The sequence below is a fragment of the Peromyscus maniculatus genome, chromosome 4 (assembly GCF_049852395.1).
Source record: "Peromyscus maniculatus bairdii isolate BWxNUB_F1_BW_parent chromosome 4, HU_Pman_BW_mat_3.1, whole genome shotgun sequence".
Classification (NCBI taxonomy): domain Eukaryota; kingdom Metazoa; phylum Chordata; class Mammalia; order Rodentia; family Cricetidae; genus Peromyscus; species Peromyscus maniculatus.
In genome coordinates, this window is record NC_134855.1 from 130,100,057 (window position 1) to 130,121,184 (window position 21,128).

Consider the following 21,128-nt stretch of genomic DNA (forward strand, 5'->3'; position numbering starts at 1 on the left):
GGTATCAGCTGGAGTTACAGGTGACTGTAAGCTTTCTGACCCAGGTGCTGGAAACTGAACTTGGGGGCATGCTCTTTCCGTGTTTCCTAAGTGCCAGTCACACAGAAGCGTGGCCTTCGCCCTGCAGCTGCTGTGGGCTCCGTCACAGCCAGTGACAGGTACAGGGTGTGCTCCGGGCTTTTGTGCTCTGCAGGCCTCCAACTCAGAAGGCCAGCACTTGGGTTCAGAACCCAACAGCCTGTTGTGGAAAGAGCACTCCCGCCCATCATGTCTGGTTTCTGTCTGCTGAGGAACATGAGAGTTGCCCCACTCGGCTTCTAGCCTAGCTGTTCTCAACCTGTGGATCATGACCCCTTCAGCAAACCTCTATCTCCAAAATATTTACATTAGGATTCCTAACAATAGTAAAACTACAGTTTTAAAGTAGCAACAAAAATAATTTCATATTTGGGGGTCATCACAACATAAGGAATTCCATTAAAGGGCCGAGGCGGCATCAGGAAGGCTGAGAACCACTGGTCCAGTCTCTCAGCAGCCCCACTCCCAGCAGTAGAGCACACAGCAGCCGGGTCCCTACTTTTCTACCTCCGCCTGCAGAGGAGCCAGTCAGGAGCATGGAATCAATGCTGGACGTAGACATTCTTCATTGATCCTTGCTCTACTGCAATAGGCCACCAGCCTGTGATGCCCTCTGATACGGCAGCCATGAGCCTCAAAGGGTTAACAGGGACAAGTCTAAACTCTGGTAGCTTATAGTAGAAGGCTAAAGAGCAGTCTGAGTTCAGATGATTTAAGTCAGCCTTGGACTTAAGGAGCAAATACAAAGGATGAGTAGGATTTTGGTAACTAGGTAATGAAGGAAGGGCATACATATAAGGGCACATGTATTGGTCAGGCCAAGCCTGGTGCATTCTGTAATACCAACACCCTGGAGGCCAAGGCAGGAAAAAGACTGCCATGAATTCAAGGACAATCTGCGCTACACAGACTTTCTCTCTAAAAAAATCCTCATTCTCTGGGTTCCTGTTGTGATCCCACTCAAGGCCATAGGTCCATCCAGGGCTCCACATTCCAGGGGCTGGAAAACATTCACCCCGGAAAAGCTACATAGCCTAGCATCTAGGGTGAGGCTTTGACCACCACATGTACTATGCTTACTGTTAAGATCATTGTGGGGTGACAGCAACACTCAATCTCAGAAGGGACTGGATGGGTCACAGTGGAGGGAAGCACCAGGACAGATGTCAACAGCAAGGACTTCCCTCTTGCCTGGCTGAGAGTGGACCACCTCCCTGCTCAGCTGTAGCAGTTCCTAAGCTGCGCTACTCCTCACCATAGATGGCAGAGAGAAAGAACAGCCAAGCCTTTCCTCGCAGTCGGTAGCTGCTGCCGTGGTCTCCCTCCCCGGCATCCCTCCAGCCTTCAAGCTCTTCTTTGTAAATTCCATCCGTCTGGGCTGATATTGGCCCTAGCAGTGCTTGTCCTGGGGTTAGGCATGGTGGTGCCAGGGCTGAGCCAGCCTGATTTCCCCAACCTCCAGGGCCCACAGATCACCTCCAGGTGCTGTTCCAAGCTCCCCATCCTGCCTGTATGGCATTCAACCTAGGACATTGGCTCCCTCAAGCACAACACACCTCCCTTTCTGGAAAACAATTTTAATTCACTTATTCAAAGGAGATACAGAGCTGGACCCCATGGGCTGTGTTTTCTGACCTACCGTTCTACCTGCTTGGGTTCACAGCGGCCCTAAGAGGTGCCAGGCCTTCAGCAGCAACAGCAGCAAAAGTGCTCAGAAAGCCAGCAAGGCAAAGGATGAGGCTGTTGGGTCCTCAGGGAGCATGCTGAGGGAGAACAGTCACTCGGAGGCTCAGAGCACTAGCCAGCCAGGCCTTAGGCCAAGGCTGTGTTTAATTAAGGCTGGTGGCTAGTAAGGGTAGGGTATCTAGCTCAGGGCCATAAGGTCTGGTCAGTAACCTGCGGAGCAACGCAGGCAGGGGACCGACGTGATCCCAGCTCAGCTGGGCTCCTGTAACAGCAAGCAGGCTGGCAGCACAGCTCAGGGCCTTCTCCCTGGCCTGGTCCTCCATTAGCTGCTACACATGTGGGTCTGGATCAATACTGAGGGCTGCCATCTTCGACTCAGTGGCAGTTCTGACAGCTAGGATGGCAAGGAATCCCGTTGACCCGGCAGCGGCAGCCCCCACTGGTGTCCCCTGGGCCCTAGAGGACAGAGAAAAGGGTATCAGGTGGTAACATCAGGCTATCCCCAAGTCACTCCGTCAGCCCAAAGCAGAGCCCACCTGAAGGTACAAACTGGCTGCCAAAAGCCCTCCTGCAAAGAATAGCCACACCAGCCTGAGGGCGGCAGCTGTGGAGGCTGTTCAACCCCATCCCAGCCCTCCAGCTCCCTCAACTCCATGGCCAGAGAGGGAAGGGTTGCACCCGCAGGTGGATCTGTGCCTGGGTGGAGGGAAATAGTACCGTTCTCTCTGCACCACCTGTCTCTAACTCTGCCAGCGGTGATACCAGCTCTGACCTGTGCAACCCACCTCTCACACTGCCACCACCTACAGGGCCCTCAACCTGTGACAGGCACCCACTGAGTACTTCTCTCATATTTGAGACAGGCTCTGACACTCTGCATTGTGTGGAGGAAGAATCGAAAACTGAGAGGTGGCAAATAAGTGCCAGGGGACTTGCAGTCCCCCTCCCAACCCAGCAAGACCCTGACTTGCTCCCCCCTCGAACAGAACAGCAAGCAAGCCTTGCTGCACAGGCCAGGTCCGAGGCCTAGCCAGCCTTGAGCCCTCCACATGAGCACGGCTGCAGACAAGAGGCAAAAGCCTGGGATGGGTGGGCTCCAGCACTATTTACTGTGGCCTTTTGATAACTTAAAAGACACTTTGGAGATGTAAAATTTCTTAACCCTCAAGCCCAGCAAGGTGACACATGCTATAATCTCCAGCACTCAGGAGGCTGAGGCAGGAGGATTGCCAAGTCAGCCCAGACTACAGAGTGAGAAAGACTGAGAGGAGAAAAAGAAAATCAGCTGGAAATAAAGGCAGTGGTGGTGTACACCTTTAATCCCAGCACTCAGGAGGCAGAGACAGACGATCTGTGAGTTCCAGGACAGCAGGGCTGTTACACAGAGAAACCCTGTCTTGAAAAACAACAAACAAAAAAAAAAAAAAAGAAAGAAAGAAAAAAGGAACTCTTCCCCTGAGCTGGTGAGGTGGCTCAGCAGATTAAAGGTCTTGCCACACAAAACTGCTGACACACCAAGACGGAAGGAAGGACAGATTAACTCCACCCGCTGTCTTCTGACCTCCACATGAACGCCATGGCACCTTCTCCTCCCTCCCTCTCTTTTCTCTCTCATTCATACACACACAGGTAATAAAACATAAAATTAAGCCAGGCTTGGTGGCACACACCTTTAATCCCAGCACTTGGGAAGCAGAGATAGGTAGATCTCTGAGTTGGAGGGCAATCTGGTCTACAAGTGAGTTCCCGGTCAGCCAGGGCTACACAATGAGACCCTGCCTCGAAATTAAACACTAAAGTAAAATAACAGTCCTTCCCCATAAGCTGTACATGGCAGGTTAGACTTGGCTGATGGCTCAAGTGTTGAGTCCGGAGTAACGACACCCGCCTTCAGCTCTCTGGTGCCCTGAAGACTCACCCCAGGGCCCCAGCGTGGACCCTTGGTGACCCAGCAGATCTCGGTGTGGCAGACAGTGCAGCGGATCCAGTCACAGCCGTCCTTCTTCTGTACCACAATCCGGCACTGCGGGCAGTGCATCGCCTCACCCTGCTGCAGCATCACCTGGAAGGGTAGCTACTAAGGCCCTGGCCTTGCCCTCCGCGGTGTACTCTCCTCAGAGCCTGGCCGGCTAGCTGCTCCTCCGTCCCTGAGGGCTCCCCCAGCCAGACTCTTCCTGCAGCTCCACACCTGACACCCTCACTGGAAGACACACCTTGAAACGCAGGTTCAACCACAAGAAAGACTGGGTAGGCCTCCAAGACTATGTGAACTTAGTCCTTCCCAAGAAGCATCTAGAACATAAGTCCCTGGGCCCTTGCTAAGACCCCGCCTTACCCTCAGCATCTCCGTTGTCTGCCGGGCAGCCACATCATTCTGAGCCCGAAGGGCCAAGTCGTCCTGATACTCCCTGCAATTCATGCGCTCATGGATGGCCTGCAGGGCAAGGGGCTTAAGCTGTGAGGGGCAGAAGAGGCCCCACCACCAGCACTGAGTGCCTCTGAGTATCTTCAGTGAAAGCCATCACTTAGGAAACCGACACCCATTTTATAGAACACATTTTACAGAAGACACAGGGTCCAGGGACGTGGAGCCAGGGCCATCAGTAGGAGCCTAATATAAATCCTATTTGCTGATGGTGCTGATGGCCACTGTAACCCTACAACAGCTCTCCCTTGGGCCCGGACTGCAGCCAGTCACAGCAAGCCCCAGCCCGATGAAGGCAGTGAGGCCACATGGGCCCTGTCCCACCTTGCAGAGCAGACAGTTGACATGGGAGCACACGGGACAGGTGAACTCGTTGACATCATCCTCAAAGAAGCACCAGCCCCTGCAGTCGGGCGTCTTGCAGTGGTAGCTCAAGGTGCTGCGGTTCTCTGCGATGGACACACCCAGGTCCAGGAAGCGCTGGTAGTCCTCAGGGGACAGGAGCTGCACACACACGGCTTTGGTGTCAGAGTTCAGAACGCCCAGTGACGCTCTCCTCCTATCAAATGCTCCCAGGAAACCCAGCACCTCAACCCAGTCCCAAGCCTTGTTTGTTTGTTTGTTTTTGAGATAGGGTTTCATGTAAGGTAGGCTAGCCTAAATTCCTGGTGTCTCTCTACTTCCCAAGGGCTGGATAACAGATGAGCTACCACATAGGGATCAAGCTCTCTTCTTCAGAGCCCTCCAGCACTTAACACCTCCACTTAGACAGTCATGACAACCCACCATCCCAGCACCGGGGAGGCTGTGGCAGGAAGCTGGCAAAGCTCTAACAATGGATGGTCATGATGGCTACAGAGCTGAGAGAGAGATGAATGCCTCAGAACTGCATACCTAAGAGCTTTGAGGACAAACAGCCAACAGGGCAAATTTTATGAGGAAAACAGACACAAGTGATAGGGGACAAAGAGGGTGAATTCCTATCCTGGAACCAACAGTGGCATAAGCCATTAAGTCCCAGTACTTTGAAGGCTGAGGCAGAAGGATCACTGAGAGTTCAAGGCCATCCTGTACTAAGTAGCAAGACCCGGTCTCACAGACAAATCCAGATCCGGGTACACTGCACCCTGCAAACAATGTGGAAACGGCCCGGACTTGACCGTCTTCTGGTGGCCTCCGTGCCCCAGAAGTCTGTCTCACATGGAAGAGTTCCCAAGCAGTTCTACGAAGGGGAGACAGACCGACACGGGATGCCAAGGAGCTGCAACGCTCCTTAAAGACGCGAGTCAGTGACGGCGAGTCAGGCCTTTGTTCTGCATCTTAGCTGGGTGATGCTTAAGTTACGTGGGTCAGAACCCACATACTGCACTCCTCTAAGGGGTCCCTTCTGTCATGTGTTAATTACAGTGAATGATGTCTATCTCAGAAACACTGCCTGGGACCAAAGAAAGGCACAACAGGCCAGGGTGTTTGAAATCAAACCTGCCAAGCTGAATTTGATCTCTGAGATCGACATGGTTGAAAAGGCAGAATTGATTTTGACCAGCTGTCCTCTGAACTCCACACACATGCTGTGTGTTGCACACTCATACTGATTCACACACAAATGTAACTAAAAAAAATTGTGTGTGTGCGTGCGTGCGTGCGTGTGTGTGTGTGTGTGTGTGTGTGTGTGTGTGTGTGTGTGTGTGTAGCTGGGAACAGTAGTGCACACCTCTACTCCAGCACTCAGGAGGCAGTGTCAGGTGGATCTCTGTGAGTCAAGCCAGCCACGACTACATAGTGAGATCCTGTCACAAACAAAACAAACAACCAACAAAATGTTATCTGCGGACAAAGAGGGAGACAGGACAGATGCTCCTGGAGGACGACTAGGGCCAGAGTTGGGCTCCTTTTTCATTCCCCCTAGTCTCTGCCACTTTTGGTTTGGTTTTTCAAGACAGGGTTTCTCTGTGTAGTCCTGGCTGTGTTGGAACTCACTCTGTAGGTCTGGCTGGCCTTGAACTCAGATCCACCTGCCTCTGACTCCCGAGAGCTGGGATTAAAGGTGTGTACCACCACCACCAGGCTATTCTCTGCCACTTAAAAACATGCCATGCCGCTCTGCTGACACCTGCCTCTTCTCACTGCCTCACCTGAAGCTTGAGTGAGGACCTGGATACTTCAAGGGTGTTCTGTATGCACCCCCGTAGGAGAATATGACCTTTGGCAGGGTGGCCTTCTCAGGGAACCTCTGAGTCAGTGACTACGAGGGCCAGTGTCCTGGTCTCTCTAGCGCACAATAAGGATACTTCAGCAAGGCCCAGGAGCTGGCCCACTCAGAAGCCCCATGGACAAGGTAAAAGCGGCTTTGAATATAAAACTGAAACGCTCCAAGTTCTAATCTCTCAGATCCCCTTCCCACCTCAGTGGAGCCCCTTGGGCAGGAGAAACATCTGGTAAAGTTTTGGGGGACTTGAGGAGAAACATGGTCAGAGGAGGCGGGAGGAAAGGGGGTCTGTGCATGCCTGAGTCTCCCATCTGGACCCTGGCCACTGTGATGCTGCTTTTCTGTCTATGATCAAACCCAGGCACAGCGATTGCTAGCCAAGGGCTCTACCCACCAGCCCTTAACTCTGTAAGCTTGCCTTGCTACAGAGCTCAGGCTGGCCTGAAGCGTTTCATCCTGATACCTCAGCAGTGCTGGGGTGACAGAGTGTGCCGCCATGCCAGTTCCGCTCCCATTTTTACCCTTGAATGGCCATATTACAAGATGTTCAGACCACGGTTCGTCTTGGTCCCCACAAAGAATATGGGCCTGAACATGTAATTTGCACTGGTTAACAGGATTACAGCATAAGCAGTTTCTATACACTTAAGAGTTGTGCTTTGAACACCAAAAGCTAACTACTGCCACGGACGAGGCCTGGACAGCCCACTTACAGAGGGGACCCAAGCAGAAGTGGATCCCAGGCAAGGCCATCATGAATTATCTCATCCTTACCACTGAGCAGACAGGCCAGGAGCCAACCCTGAAGCACAGAAACCCCAGCTCCACCCACGTGAAAGCACCACCTTGCAATTCACAGACCAGAGTGCTTTAAGGCACCAGGCCTGGAGTGACTGGTTACAAGGCAAAAGCAGCTGATACAGCAGCTGCACAAGCCTAGCACGCTAGCAGACGCCACCTTTGGTGCCGGCTGAGGACAGAGCAGAGGCTGAGTGTCTGCAGCCACAGCCCCCGCTCCCTGCACTGGTGAAGTGGAAGCAGCTGAGGTTACACCTACTCCTTCCAACACTGCCCTGCTTGGGCCAAATGAACGCTCCTGGGAAATGTCGGCTGGTCGATGCTCCTGAGCTGTGCCTGCTGCCCAATCAGGGCCAGCTCCCAAGACTCAGAATTCCTCCCACCCCATGCCTTACCGCCCGGATCTCCCTCTCCAGCAGCTTGCCAGGGCACGAGTAGGTGCTGTCAATGAAGGGGCAGGATACCTCCGCCTCCTGGCTGTTTCGGATGGTGCCCTGCAGGCACTCCCTGGGGAGCAGAGGGTGGCAGTTGGGCTCATTTCAGACTCCACAGGGACTCCAGCCCTCAGATGGCAGGGCCTGATCCCAGGGCCCTTCCTTCCCATCCCTCTCTCCACCCCACCACCCCTGCCATCGGGTCTAGGGCGCTGGCATCCCTGCCCAGGTGACGGCAGGAACCTCCTTGGGAGCTGCTCAGAGCTTTCGTCACCTGCGTGGGCACAGCTACCCTGTCCCATCACTCCCACCATCCCTCAGCTCCCTGATCTTTTCAGACAGACAGCTTTCCAACCTCTGCTCCGGCAAGACTTCCTTAGGGCCTGCCAGCCCTGCCCAGCCCACCCCCCACAACCTGAACAAGGCTCACAACCTAGTTACTTGCATGTGGCATCGTACATGAACAGACTCCCCACTGGCACGTAACCTAGAGGGGGCACTCCACCAGGGCCCGTTACGGGGAACGAGCACACTTTCCCCAGCTCAAGGGTAGAAGGGCTGTGCAGGAGACCCGAGGGGAAGGACGCAAACGCCACAGGACCGAATGCTGTGGTTGTCCGAGCTCGGCCCTGCTGTTTTTACATATGCCAGGAGAGCAATGGCAGTGAGGAAGGACAAGGACAGCGCCCCTGCAGTCAGAACGCTTGTCTCATTTCTGAGCTGCTTCCAAGCTGTGGAGCCTTGACCACATGGATACTTGGATTCTCTCTCCCGTTCCTTTTTCTTTGGATTTTTGAGACAAGGTCTCATGTAGCCCTGGCTGGCCTTGAACTCACTATTCAGCCAAAGCTATTCTTGAACTTCTGATCCTCTTGCCTCCACCTCCTGAGTACTGGTATTCCAGGCAGGAGCCACAACACCTCTTGCATTAATGGCGTTTTGTGGGCATCCAGCGTGATAAAGAACAGCACACTGTCACCGTGGCTCTGGTAAGCACTGTGGCTAGTGGGGGTTGGGCCGCACCTGCAGAAGGTGTGCAGACACTCGCGCAGCACCACGGCCTCGCCGGGCGCCAGCGCCGAGTAGCACACGGGGCACTCAGCGGGCTCCGTGTTCAGCACCAGGCTCCTCTGCTCCAGCTGCACGTGCTGCAGGTAGTTCCCCTCCTGCTGCTGCTGTTTCCGCTGGGCACACGGGCAGGGCGGGGCCACCGGGGGGGGTCAGACGGGACGTGGGGCAAGCCTGGGCTAGCACTGGGGGCAGCGGGGCAGTAGTGGGCTGGGAATATGGGCAAGCCAGGACCACCAGGGTGGGGCTACCGCAGAGGAAGAAGCAAGGTGAGGGGGCAAGGGGAGCAGAGAAAGAAAAGGTTCTGGGTACAAGAGGGAGTGGAGGGTCCACAGGGGTCAAACTCTGGGTAAGCAAGGTGGGGCCGGAGCAGGGCCAGAAGGAGGGTCAAAGCTGAAGGCAGAGCCAGCTGCAGATAAGGCTTGGCTAGGCTGGGGTCACGGTCAAGGTGGTCAGGCTGCACGGAATCCCCAGGGAGTGCAGGTGGGCTAGGAGCACGCTCTTGGAGCAGGGAGCACCAGAACTGGGTGTCTGTGAGTCAGTATTTGTGGGGGGAACTGACTACTCTAGGGAGCTGAGAGGTCAGAGCCCCCCCAAGGAGCGTGGGAAGGCAGTCAGTCCATGAGAGAGAAGGGAGACGAGGTGGGGCAGAGCAGGAGCCAAGCAGAGGTTCCAGGCCATGGTGTGAGGTATCGGACAGTTAGTAGAGCACAGTCAGGGACGCTTAGATACACGGGAGGTGGGGGTGTGAGAGTGAGGATCAGAACGAGTGAAGAGCCTGGCCGTGCATCACACCACGAGAGAGAGTCTGGGCCGCAGAACTGGCCTCAGAGAGAGGCAGCTCTCAGTCAAGGGCAAGGCTTTGGCTTAGCAGTGCGCTCACGAGAGGAATGGCAGCGGCCAGGGGCACAGCATTAGGCAGGTGGCTCCCTTTCCGGCTTAGGCCTTCCTTAAGCAGCCCGCAGGTGTCTGTCCCCGGCCCTGTGTGCCCACCTGCTGGTACTGGCGCAGCGCCTCCTCCTCACCAGCCAGGCGCGCCCGCTCTTCCTCATCAGGCTGGTACGAGGCAGGTATCTGGTAGGTTTCAGGTCTTGCACGACAGCACATCTCACACCCGGGCCGTGTGGGTTTGTTGATGAAAGTGCAGCCGGGGCACTGCCAGCCCACCTGGATGCAGAGCGGGTGTGAGCTCAGCCGGGCTGGGCAGCGAAGACCAGGCGCACAGGAAGCGAGACACTTACCGGTGGCGGCGACTCTGAGGCTGCGTCTGGCTGCCCGGGCTCCTGCTGGGCCCTGGGCTTGGCAAGGACAGGCTCCAAGGGGCCCCGTGGCTGCAGGGTAAGGTCCTTGAAGCCCAAATCTGCAGGAGGAATGTATGTGGATCCGGGCTGCCCAGGTACCCACGTGCTGAACCAGCAAGGCACACCCCACCTTGAGTCATCTCCCAACTCTGCAGTGTTTCCAGCCTCCTCCTGAAGGTGGGCATCCAGGACACCCCAAGGCTAAGGCTTTACCGCACCCATGACTGCACTTTCATAACCACCATCCCTTTTGGGAGGAGGAGGAGCCTGACCCCGACTCCACCATGCTGAAATGCCCGCCAAGAAGAAAGAGACCTGAACATCTCCAGTCTGCAGGGTAACCAGGGACCCGAGGGGATCAGGGCTGGGAGGGGCTGAGATGTGGCAGCTGAATGCTATGTCTTTGGCCACCAAGGCCACTGGTTGAACCACTGGCAAAACCCACACGAGAGGCCGCACTGTGTCAGTGTCACAGGGTTCAGTGGACAGGTGCTGCCACCAAGCCTGGTGACCCGACTGTGAGCCCCGGACCACAGAGGGGAAGAGAACGGACTCCGGCAAGTTGATCTCCTCTCTCCCCACATGTGAGTATGTGCACGGCATGTGTACTGCTACACACATAATTTTTAAATTATTTACTGACTTTCTGGGGTGTTGTTTTATTTTTTTTCATGATTTATTCACTTTTATTTTGTGTGCATTGGTGTTTTGCCTGCCTGTATGTCGGTATGAGGGTGTCGGATCCCCTGGAACTAGAGTTACAGAGAGCTGTGAGCTGCCATGTGGGTGCTGGGAATTGAACCTGGGTCCTTTGGAAGAGCAGACAGTGCTCTTAACCACTGGGCCATCTCTCCAGCTGCATTTTATTTTTTAGGACAGGGTTTCTCATATACTCCTGGCTCTCCTGGAACTCACTCTGTAGACCGGGCTGGTCTCGAACTCAAGAGATCTACCTGCCTCTGCCTCTCAAGTGCTGAGATTAAAGGCGTGCTCCACTATGCCCGGCCCAATAAATGTAATTTAAAAATCAAGAAAAGCCAGGCAGTGGCGGCCCATGCCTTTAGTCCCAGCACTTGGGAGGGTTAGAGTGAGCTTCAGGACAGCCAGGACTAAACAAAGAACCCCTGTCTCAAAAAAAAAAAAAAAAAAAAAAAATCAAAACAACACCACCACACTGTACTACATGGATGTTAACTTCCTGCATTAGAGTTGTTCAGGAAAATGGCTTTTCTCTTGAAAAAATGACACAAGTATTCAGGAGAGGAAGATCTCATTTCCTAAGATTCTGCACCCAGGGGTAAAGCTAAAGAAGGAAAATGTTTCTCTGAACAGCTGTGAAACTTTTCTACAGGTCTGAAATCCTGCAGTAAAAGCAACCCTACTAACATCACCGACGTACACCGACAGAAACATGGAAAACCGAGGGGCAGAGACAGCATGAGCTTGCTCAGGGTCCCACGGCTGGCAAATGCCGGGCCAGGACTAAAGAGCCCCTCTCCTCCTGCAGCCCTGCTCAGGACGTCTACAAGAAGCTCCCTCCCTCATCCGATATCCTCCTCCACGGACAGGGCCCTCCAGCCCATCCCCGACAGAGCGCTTCACCTTCCAGCATGCGAAGCTGCCGCTGCCGCTGCAGCTCCTGAGGGTTGAGGGAGGTGTTGCAGGCCGACAGCAGGTAGAGGTAGGCGCTGTCTCCGTTCCGTCGGACGCCATGCGAATGCAGGGTCTCCTGGTCCCGCGCCAGCCTCTGTCCAACCACCCACTGCTGCAGGCTGGGTGGAAAGCCATAGTCCAGAAATACCTGGGGGAGACACAGTTACAGCCTGAAAGTAAAATATCTACTGCCGCACTCCCATCTGAACACCTGATCCAAGATGGGGACCATTTTTATCAAACTGGAACCTTCGCCGGGGAGTCCTGGCTGGCACAGGTGCGCCACTGAAGGCTGGCTTTCAGGGTAAGAGACTACCCCAGTTCTCTGCTCCCGGGCCATCTGAAAAGCCACAAGTGAGGCCAGGCACAAAGAAGTGGTGGTGCACACCTTTGATCCCAGCACTCAGGAGGCAGAGGCACACGGACTTCCGTAAATTCAAGGCCAGCCTGGTCTACAGAGTGAGTTCCAGACCACCCAGGGTTACATAGGGAAACCTTATATTCACAAAAGGAGAGTGAGGAGGGCTGGAGAGATGGCTAGTGGTTAAGAGCACTGGCTGCTCTTACAGAGGACCCGGTTCAATTCCCAGCACACATATGGTGGCTCACAATCATCCATAACCCCAGTTCCAGGGGATCCAATGGGCACACACATGAAACAATACACACATGCAGGCCAACATTCATACACATTAAGTAAAATAAATAGCTTTAAAAAAAAAATTAAAGGAAGGTCAGAAGAAAAAAAAGATGTAGCTGTAAGTTCCTGTTCCCTTAATGGAGTCTCTTAAGTACCACCCCTTCCCATGATGCACTGTGTGCTCTGAACTGTGAGCCCAAATGAGCCTCTCCTCAAGTTGTTTCTAGCAGGTGTTTGACCACAGCAACAGAAAACATGAGGTGGGAGGGACACAGGATGGGGAGAGCAGAGAGGAGATACAAGCCAGAGAGGAGGCCGCCTGCCTCCAGCCCCTCACTCACCATGTCCTTGAGGGAGGCCACTGTCATATCAGGGCGCACTGTGAGCCAAATGGTGACGGTGTGCATGTAGGCATCCTCCACGCTCACACACAGCCTGTTGGAAAGAAGGGTAGGCATGGATTTGAGCTACCAGCGTGGGAATGTTCGCGTCTACGTGTGTGCAGGTGCTGTGTGCTGGTTAGTTTTTTTGTCAATGTACCAAGTTAGAAGAGAAAATATCAAGTGGAAAAATGCCTCCTGCAAACTGGTCTATAGACAAGCCTGTGGGCGTTTGTTTTTCTTTCCTTTTTAAAAATCAATGTTTTAAAGGATTTATCTGTTGTCATGTGTACGAGTGTTGCCTGCATGGGCATATGAGGGTCTGCCTGTACCTGTGCGTACCGCTTGCATGCCTGGGACCTGTAAAGTCAGAAGAGGGTGCCAGATCCCCTGGAACCAGAGTTACAGAGAGTATTGAGTCACCGTGTGGGTGCTAAGAACTGAACCTAGGTCTTCCACGAGAGCAGCAAGCACTCTTAACTGCTGGGCCAGCGCTCCAGCCCAGCTGTGGGCAGGTGGTCCTGGGTTGTATTAAAAAGCAATCAGAGCAATGGGAGCAAGCCAGTAGGCAGCACTCCTCCAGGGTCTCCGCTTCGGGTCCTGCCTCCAGCCTCCTGCTTCGGTTCCTGATCTGACTTCCCTCAGTGATGGAATATAACCTGGGGTGTATAAGCCAAAATCCCCTTTTGCTCCCCCAAGCTGCTTTTGGTCATAGTGTTTATTACAGCCACAGAAAGCTAACCAGAACAACCCTCAGGGACAGCCCACCTGGGACAGTCTCTCTGGATCCCCACCTTCCATACGTGTCCTAGCCCTTTATTTTTATTTTGAGACAGGGTCAGTAAATTGCAAGACAGGCCTTGAATTTATCATCTATCTGTTTCAGCCGCCCAAGAAGCTCTCACCAAGCCTGACAAGCTTTTTTGAGGGGAAAGGGAAGATTCCTCTGGTTTGGTTTTGTTTGGAACAGGGTCCCATGTAGATCAGGCTGGCCTTGAACTGCCGATGAAGCTGGATGCCCTTGAACTCCTGGTCCTCCTTCTTCTCTCACCCAAGTGTTAGGATTACGGTCTGCCCTGGCTCCATCTGTTCCTCTCTTCTGCCAAATGAGCAGCATCTGCGTTGAGCAGACACCTGAATCCTAGTGGCACCTAATCATTTAACCCACTTAATCCTTCCCATCAGCCCGAGGCAGGCCCTGTCACATCCAGACAGTAACGGACCGCGGCAGCCACGCTGCAGTAGCAATCAATAACCATGATTACGTCATGGCAACTTAAGTCCAAACTGTATCATTCCAAATGATGTGACTTTGTTTTCCATGCTGGAGATAGAACTGAGAGCCTTACACACCCCAGGGAATCGCTGCACCATGGAGCGATTCTTTGTGTAGCCCTGGCTGTCCTGGACTGGCTGTTCTGTAAACCAGGTTAGCCTCAAACTCGGAGATCCGCCTGCTTCTGCCTCTTGAGTGCCAGGGTTAAAGGCGTGCACCACCATCCAGCATTACTCTAGTATTTTAAACATCAGTTTTCTCAAGGATCTGTAAGCTTATTTTATTTTGTCCTTGTTTAAGACAGGATCTCACTATGCAGCCCAGACTAGCCTGGCACTCATCATCCTCCTGCCTCAGTCTTCCAAAAGCCAGCTAGCACTGTAGATGTGTGCCACCATGCCTGGCTTCTGAAACATGGTGTAAGACCAAAAAGCAAGAAAAATGAGAATGAACATGAGAAACTGAGCTGACCTCAAAGGAAAACAGATAAGCTACAGCACAGGACCAGAGTCCAGCCTTCTACGACCTTGGAGAGCCATGGGGAACACTGCATCATCGGAGCAAAGGAGGCCAGGCAAGGCAGTGCACACCACTGAGTTCTGCAGGATAACCCCAAGTTCCGGGCCAGCCTAGGCTCCATAACCAAATGCTGTCTCAGCAGCCCCTATTCTGAAAATACGCCAGGAAGTACCCAAGAAACTCTTCCAGAAAATGATTTATTTATTTAATGTATGAGTGCTCTGTCTGCATGTATGCCTGCATGCCAGAAGAAAGAACCAGATCCTATTATAGATGGTTTGTGAGTCACCACATGGTTGCTGGGATTGAACTCAGGTCCTCTAGAAGAGCAGCCAGTGCTCTTAACTGCTGAGCCATCTCTCCAGCCCTGTTTTTGTTGTTGTTGTTGTTGTTGTTGCTGTTTTGTTTTGAATGACTCAGGGTCTCATTATTTAGCACTGGCTGGATTGGAATGAACTATGTAGAATAGGCTGACCTCTAACTCAGAGACTCAGAGATTCACCTATCTCTGCCTCTTAAATGCTAGGATTACAGGCATGTAATCATTTTGATACTCAACTATCAGTTAAAAAAACAGAAATAAACCAGTAGTGGCACATGTCTTCAATCTCAGCACTCAGGAGGCAGAGGCAGGCGGATCTCTGTGAGTTTGAGCCAGCCTATTCTACAGAATGGGTTCCAGGATAGGTATGGCTACACAGAGAAACCCTGTCTTGAAAAACAAAACAGATTTTAAAAAAAAAAAAAAATCCCCAGAAATCGACATACAAAGACTCAAAGTTTTCTGTTCATGTTTTCTTTCTTTCTGTCTTTTTTTTTTTTTTTGGTTTTTCGAGACAGGGTTTCTCTGTGTAGCTTTACGCCTTTCCTGAAACTCACTCTGTAGCCCAGGCTGGCCTTGAACTCACAGAGATCCGCCTGTCTCTGCCTCCCGAGTGCTGGGATTAAAGGCGTGTGCCACCACCGCCCAGCTCTGTTCACATTTTCATAGGAAAAGTTTTTTTGTTGTTTGTTTCAGTATTCTTGTGAGGTACAGTTTCATGGATTCAGGTTGGCTCTGAAACTTCTCATCCTCCTGCCTCTGGGATCACAGGCATGCATCAATCACCACACCCAGCTCAGACCAGATTCTTAGCCTTCAAATCATCTTAGGAGTTTGGAAACATACAGGTACACATGCTTTAAAACGGCAACACTCATTCCACAGTGAACAATCCCATAACTACAATACTATGAATCCCACAGAGCAGCTGTTCTCAATCTGTGGGTCATGACCCCTTTGGGGGTGGGCCACCTAAGACCATCAGAAAACACAGAGATTTACATTATGATTCATAACAGTAGCAAAATTACAGTTATGAAGTCGCAACGTAAATAGTTTTATGGTTGGGTGTTACCACAACATGGGGAAGTGTATTAAAGGGCACTTGTAGCATTAGGAAGGTTGAGAACCACTGCCACAGAGGCTAGACATGTTCAGAACCAAAGAGGTATAAATTACGGAAGCCTTACAGTAACAAAACAAAATCTAAAAGTTACTATCTTACCTAGTCTGGTAGTATACACGTGTAATTCTAATACTCTGGAGACAAAACTGTCTTGAGTTGAAGGCTAGCCTGGGCTAAACAGTGATTTATAGGCTAACTTGAACTACATAGTAAGTCTTGGTCTGTAAAAACAAAAAGCAAATTAAAAAATAAAAACAGAGGTTGGGGAGATGACTCGGTGGGTAAAAGCCCTTGCTGTGCAAGCCTGCTGACCTGAGTTCATCTCCAGCTCCACCATGGGAGGGAGAGAACCATCTCCCGACGGTTCTCCGGCTTCTGCCATCTAAGAGAAGGAACCCCGTGCTTGCTCTGGCAGCACAGACACTACAACTGGAATGACGCAGGGAAGACCAGCATGACCCCCTGGGCAAGGATGACACCCACTGTCCAGGGTCCCCTTAAAAAGAGAAAAAATGAACCCCAGCACAGGAAGCCGCCTACCCCATAGCTCACAGACTATTAGTAACTAGGGCTTAAAGTTCAATCTCCTACATGAGAAGCTGCCAGGGAGGCCCTGCACTGTTTGATCCCCAGCACTGTAGGGGGAGAAAATGATAACCTGTCCACAGAGGTTCAGGAGCCTCCATCCCCTTTAATTTATCACACTCACCTGATGTCCTGTGTTGGGGAGACCTCGGGTTTTACTTGCACTCTGAGGGGCACCCTCTGCTCTGCCAACCAGGTGGCATACTTCATAGCAGCCTGTTCATCTCCGCCGGCCACTGCCCGGGCGAGGCTCAGGGCCATCTCCTCTGCTGAAGAGCAGCACACAGCAAGCAGGTTAGCACCAGTTTACTTGGGGAGGCTGGAGAGGTGACCCTTGGTAAATGCTTTGTGCTATTTCCCTATCCGGTTATCTTCCACACCTGGCTATTTTAAGTCCTTTTTTTTTTAGGGGGGAGAGGGTGCTTTTTCAATCCTCCCCTGCACCCTGGACTCACGGGGTGCCCCTTTCCCCTCATGCTGAGTCCCCCATACTCCCATTCATTTACCTAACAAGCATTTCTTGAACTCCGCTGTATGCCAGCCACTAGTCCAGAAAAAGGACTCTAACAGTGGTTAAGATGAAAAGCATCCTTCTCCTCACAAACCTCTATTTTAAGGTTTGACAAGATAATCGGGCTGTGATCCATTCTAGCAATAATTGAGTAAGGAGGTCAGGAGAAACCTCTCGGAGGTAAGGGAAACTGAGGCCTGAATGAGGGGTTGCTGGGCATTCCAGTATCCAATAAGGATGACTGTTTCAAGAAGCTAGAAAATGAGCCAAGGCCTTGGGCAAGATGTGGTTGGATCAGAACAAAAAAGCCAAGGACTGGAGGCATATCTCAGTCACAGAGCACTTGCCTAGCATGCATGAAGCCCCAGGTTCAATCCCCAGTAGGGGACAGAAGAGGCTGGTAGGAGTGAATGCAAGAAAATGGGAGAGGTCACTAAAGGTGGCCCAGAGCTCTGAACTTGGTCTTATTAGGAGGGCAGGATTTCCAGCAAACAGGACATAACACTAAAGGTGTTCCTCCAAATCTGGGTGGAAGGGCAAGGGATAGAGGCATACAGTGTTCCCTCCCCGCCTTACTCTGGTCAACTAAAGTCTGTTTCCCTAACAACCAGAAGTTCTCCCGGTTCGATGTTCTGTGTTCACTCAGTCTACGACCCCAGCACGGACCCAGCCCAGGGCCCCACTTCCACCAGCTCCAGTCGGTGCCCACCTTTCTTGGTCTTCTCGTCCATCTGGCCTGGCTGCGCCCATCCCCTCAGAAAGGGCTGCTGCTCCCGGGAAATGGTACCTTGGGGTCACCTGGGGTTGGGCGGGAGGACAGCAGCGATTCAGCCGGAGCCGGCCTCGCGCGCGTGTCCCAAGCGGTGTCCCGGGCCGCACTCGGGCAGCATCACACGGCCCGGGGCCGAGGGCCCGGCATTGGGAACTAGTGGGGCCCCGCGAGGGACACAGGAAGCGAAGGAGGCCCGGGGCCAAGTCCGCAGTGGGCGATGGGTAACCACGACCCAAAAGTGACGGACAGAGGGAGGCCAGCCGGCGCGGGCGCCCCAGCGTCCGGAACCAGAGTCCCGCGCGCGGCTCGCGCTACCCGGAAGACAGAGAGGGCTGCATCCCCGGAAGAGAAAGTGAAAGTGGCAGCCCCGGAAGTGCAGCCGACCGAGCGGAAAACTCTCCTCTCCTCCGAGACTCTGCGCAGGCTCACCGGCTGGAGCAGGCGTCTAGATTGTTCCTGGCACTTACGCCCCACCACATGGTCTCGCAGACCAGGGACACTAGGTCTAGGTGTCCATGATCGCCCCTCGGCTGACAGCGGACTCCAGCCAGCGCCTAACGGGGGGGCGTGGCGTGGCCTGGGGGCGTGGTGTGGGGGCGTGGCCTGGGGCGGGGTCTGGAGGCTCAGCGGATGAGTTCCTCGGCGCCAGCCGTTCCCTACTCGCACTTAGGCTCTATCCTTGCTAGCGCCTTGCACTTGGGCATAGCCTGCAGGCTCGCGGAGTCGACAACATACCAATGGGTAGCCCCTGTTTTGGGCCCCGTTTTCAGCTGATGAAACAGAGGGCTTGAATGTTTATGACTTGCCCAAAGCCACACTTGTTGGGGTTTGAATCCAAACGTGACACTCTCGAGACTTGTCTCTGGTATTCGCCTAGCAAAGGCTGGGGATTCTTTTCAGCCTCCACTCACTTTTCATCCCACAGATTAGCAGATACAGTGGGCCCCGCCTGCAGAATGGATAACAGAAACTCCATCCTCTCTCTTGGCCAGATCTCATCCTGCCAGCCCCTCGCCTGTCTGTTTCCCCTCAGCTGTCCTGAAGGATCCTGTTAAAATATAGGTACAGGGTTAGGAGAGACAGCTCAGTGGATTAAATGCTTGCTGTGCAAGCCTTAGGACCTGAGTTCAATACTCAGTGCCCCATAAAAAGCTGGGCATGGTGGTGGGAGCTTGTAATCCCACCTCTGAGGAAGCAGACAGGAGGAGCCTTGGGGTTCCCTGGCCAGCCAAGATAGCCTAACCAGTGGAGACCCTGTCTCAACAAGATGGATAGTGCCCTCAGGAACATGAGCGCGCGTACACACACACACACACACACACACACACACACACACACACACACACGGAAAACATGCATGAACACTTTCCCACCTGCCCCCACCTTTACCTGCATTGCCCACTATCTCCCCCCCTCTCCCCGCCCCTTGACTCTCTCCACACTGAAGCACCAGCTCTTTAATCCTGGAATAAATTAGTTGGCCAAGTTTAGGAGCTTCTGTTTTAGAATTTTCCACCCACAACTGAGAATGTCTGTAAATCCTAGCATTTGGGAGGTGGAGGCTCTGGAGAGAGAGGGGAGGGGGAGAGGAGAGGGAAGGAAAAAAAGAATGAATGAATGAATGAATTTCTACTTGGGATCTTCTGGTAACAAATATTCTTGGGTTTTGACAGAAAATCTTGGTTTATACCTTCCAAATTCTAAGATTATAGTCACAAATATCACACTCAGATCGTTTTGGTTTTGAGATAGGGTCTCACTGTGTAGACCTGGACAGTCTGGAATAGGCTTTGTAGACCAAGGTGGCCTCAAACTTGTATAATCCCACATGCTGGGACTCTAGGAGCCCACCACAGCTCTTTTGTTTTGTTTTTTTAAATAACCTCTGCTTCTCTTCCTCTGAGTGCTTTTTTTTTTCCTCTTATAAGAGTTTATTAGAGATAAAGGGATAGAGAGTGCGCAGGCCTGTGGGAGAGACACGTGCGTGGAGAAGAAGAAGAAGGAGGAGGAGGAGGAGGAGGAGGAGGAGGAGGAGGAGGAGGAGGAGGAGGAGGAGGAGGAGGAGGAGAAGAAGAAGAAGAGGAGGAGACCGGGAACATGGCGCTCTGCTTTAAAACCGGCTGGGGGCGTGGCCAGGTCACGTCACTACTCCACGAGTGTGCGTAGATCACATGGTCACATTGCCCACTTACGTGGCCATGTAATGTCACGGATCCTGGTTACTCGAGACGCCTTGACCCGGAAATGGCTATCTTGACCTGGAACTGGCTAGGCAGAGGTGTCCAGGTCTGCCAGGTATCCTGGTTACGAGAGACGCCCTGACCCGGAAATGCCTATCCTGACTGGAATTGGCTAGGCGGAAGTGTCCGCCTGGTATATGCGACCGTGGGGGCGTGTTGTGAACCCTTCATTCCCGACACTTTCCTTTTTAAAAAAGAAAAAATTGTGGTTGACTGGGTATGGGGGCGACATTTCTCTCAAAGACTGCTTCCAGCTGAATAGTGGACATTGGTTGGCTCTTGGGGGGATGAGGGGTATCTTGTGAAGTCCTGGGATGATGGTGGAGGTCCTGGAATGACGTTCTGCCGTCTCCTCGTTCTGCAGCTGTCCATCCGGGCTGCTGCTGGGGACTTTCTGTTTGACAAGATACTGTTGACATAGAAAGAGCTTAGAGGAAAGAATCATTATTATTTTATTTTAGAGTTGGCATTTGTCTGAGGTAGATCTGGCCTGTTCAGATAGAGGCATGTGACATTTACCTGAGGTAGATCTGGCCTTAGTACTCTGCTTAACTTCTATCTTATTAGAGGTAGTTTATTTAAGGCACCTGTTTCCCTTATTAGGTTAACACTTAGGAAACACAGGTGATCAGTTGCTGAGTATTGAACAATGATAAATTGTTGTATTACATTATTCCTTACCGCCTGGATATTTTTGATGGTCCTTTTTACCTCCGGCTCTGTGTGGCCCTGGTTGGGAAAGGAAGGGGTGATACCTTATTCCTCTGGAATTGGCCACAAAGCAGTGGACCCTGATGTCCTCTGGAGCTTGAGAGTGAGAGGCCCTGTTTGTTTCACTGTATATGAAGAGAGATTTTTCTGGGATGGAGGTGAGATAAAAGGTTTTAGGTGAGACAGGTGGACCCAGTGAGGAAAGCCCTCGAGTTTAGCAGCCATGGGGGTTACAAGAATTACCTTGAAGGGTCCCTGCCACTTAGGGGAAAGGGGTAAAGGGCGCTGGCCTGGAGGAAAGAGAAGAACCTGATCCCCAATGTGTACTGGAGATGGGCAAGGATTGTCACACGGCTGAGGCAGTGAACAGTCTGCATAGCTCCATCGAATAGAC

At 52.6% G+C, this 21,128-nt stretch overlaps 1 protein-coding gene across 4 annotated transcripts; it reads right to left on the reverse strand.

Moving 5' to 3' along the window:
- Positions 1–1,639: 1,639 nt before the first annotated feature.
- Rbck1 (RANBP2-type and C3HC4-type zinc finger containing 1) lies at positions 1,640–18,348 on the reverse strand. 4 transcript variants are annotated; one of them, XM_016003954.3, is made up of 13 exons: positions 18,213–18,348; positions 17,721–17,809; positions 16,625–16,769; positions 12,634–12,727; positions 11,602–11,800; positions 9,940–10,058; positions 9,692–9,865; positions 8,654–8,814; positions 7,592–7,703; positions 4,514–4,693; positions 4,100–4,198; positions 3,683–3,826; positions 1,640–2,220 (listed from the first exon to the last, which is right to left on the reverse strand). In XM_016003954.3, the coding sequence occupies exons 2-13, from the start codon at positions 17,740–17,742 to the stop codon at positions 2,140–2,142; spliced, it is 1,530 nt and encodes a 509-aa protein (XP_015859440.1). In that variant the 5' UTR covers positions 17,743–17,809; positions 18,213–18,348; the 3' UTR covers positions 1,640–2,139. The 4 variants fall into 4 exon arrangements, with proteins under 4 accessions (XP_015859440.1, XP_076426966.1, XP_006985563.1 ...); XM_076570851.1 differs by lacking the exon at positions 8,654–8,814 and having other exon boundaries at positions 18,213–18,336; XM_006985501.4 differs by lacking the exon at positions 18,213–18,348 and having other exon boundaries at positions 17,721–18,080.
- Positions 18,349–21,128: the final 2,780 nt, after the last annotated feature.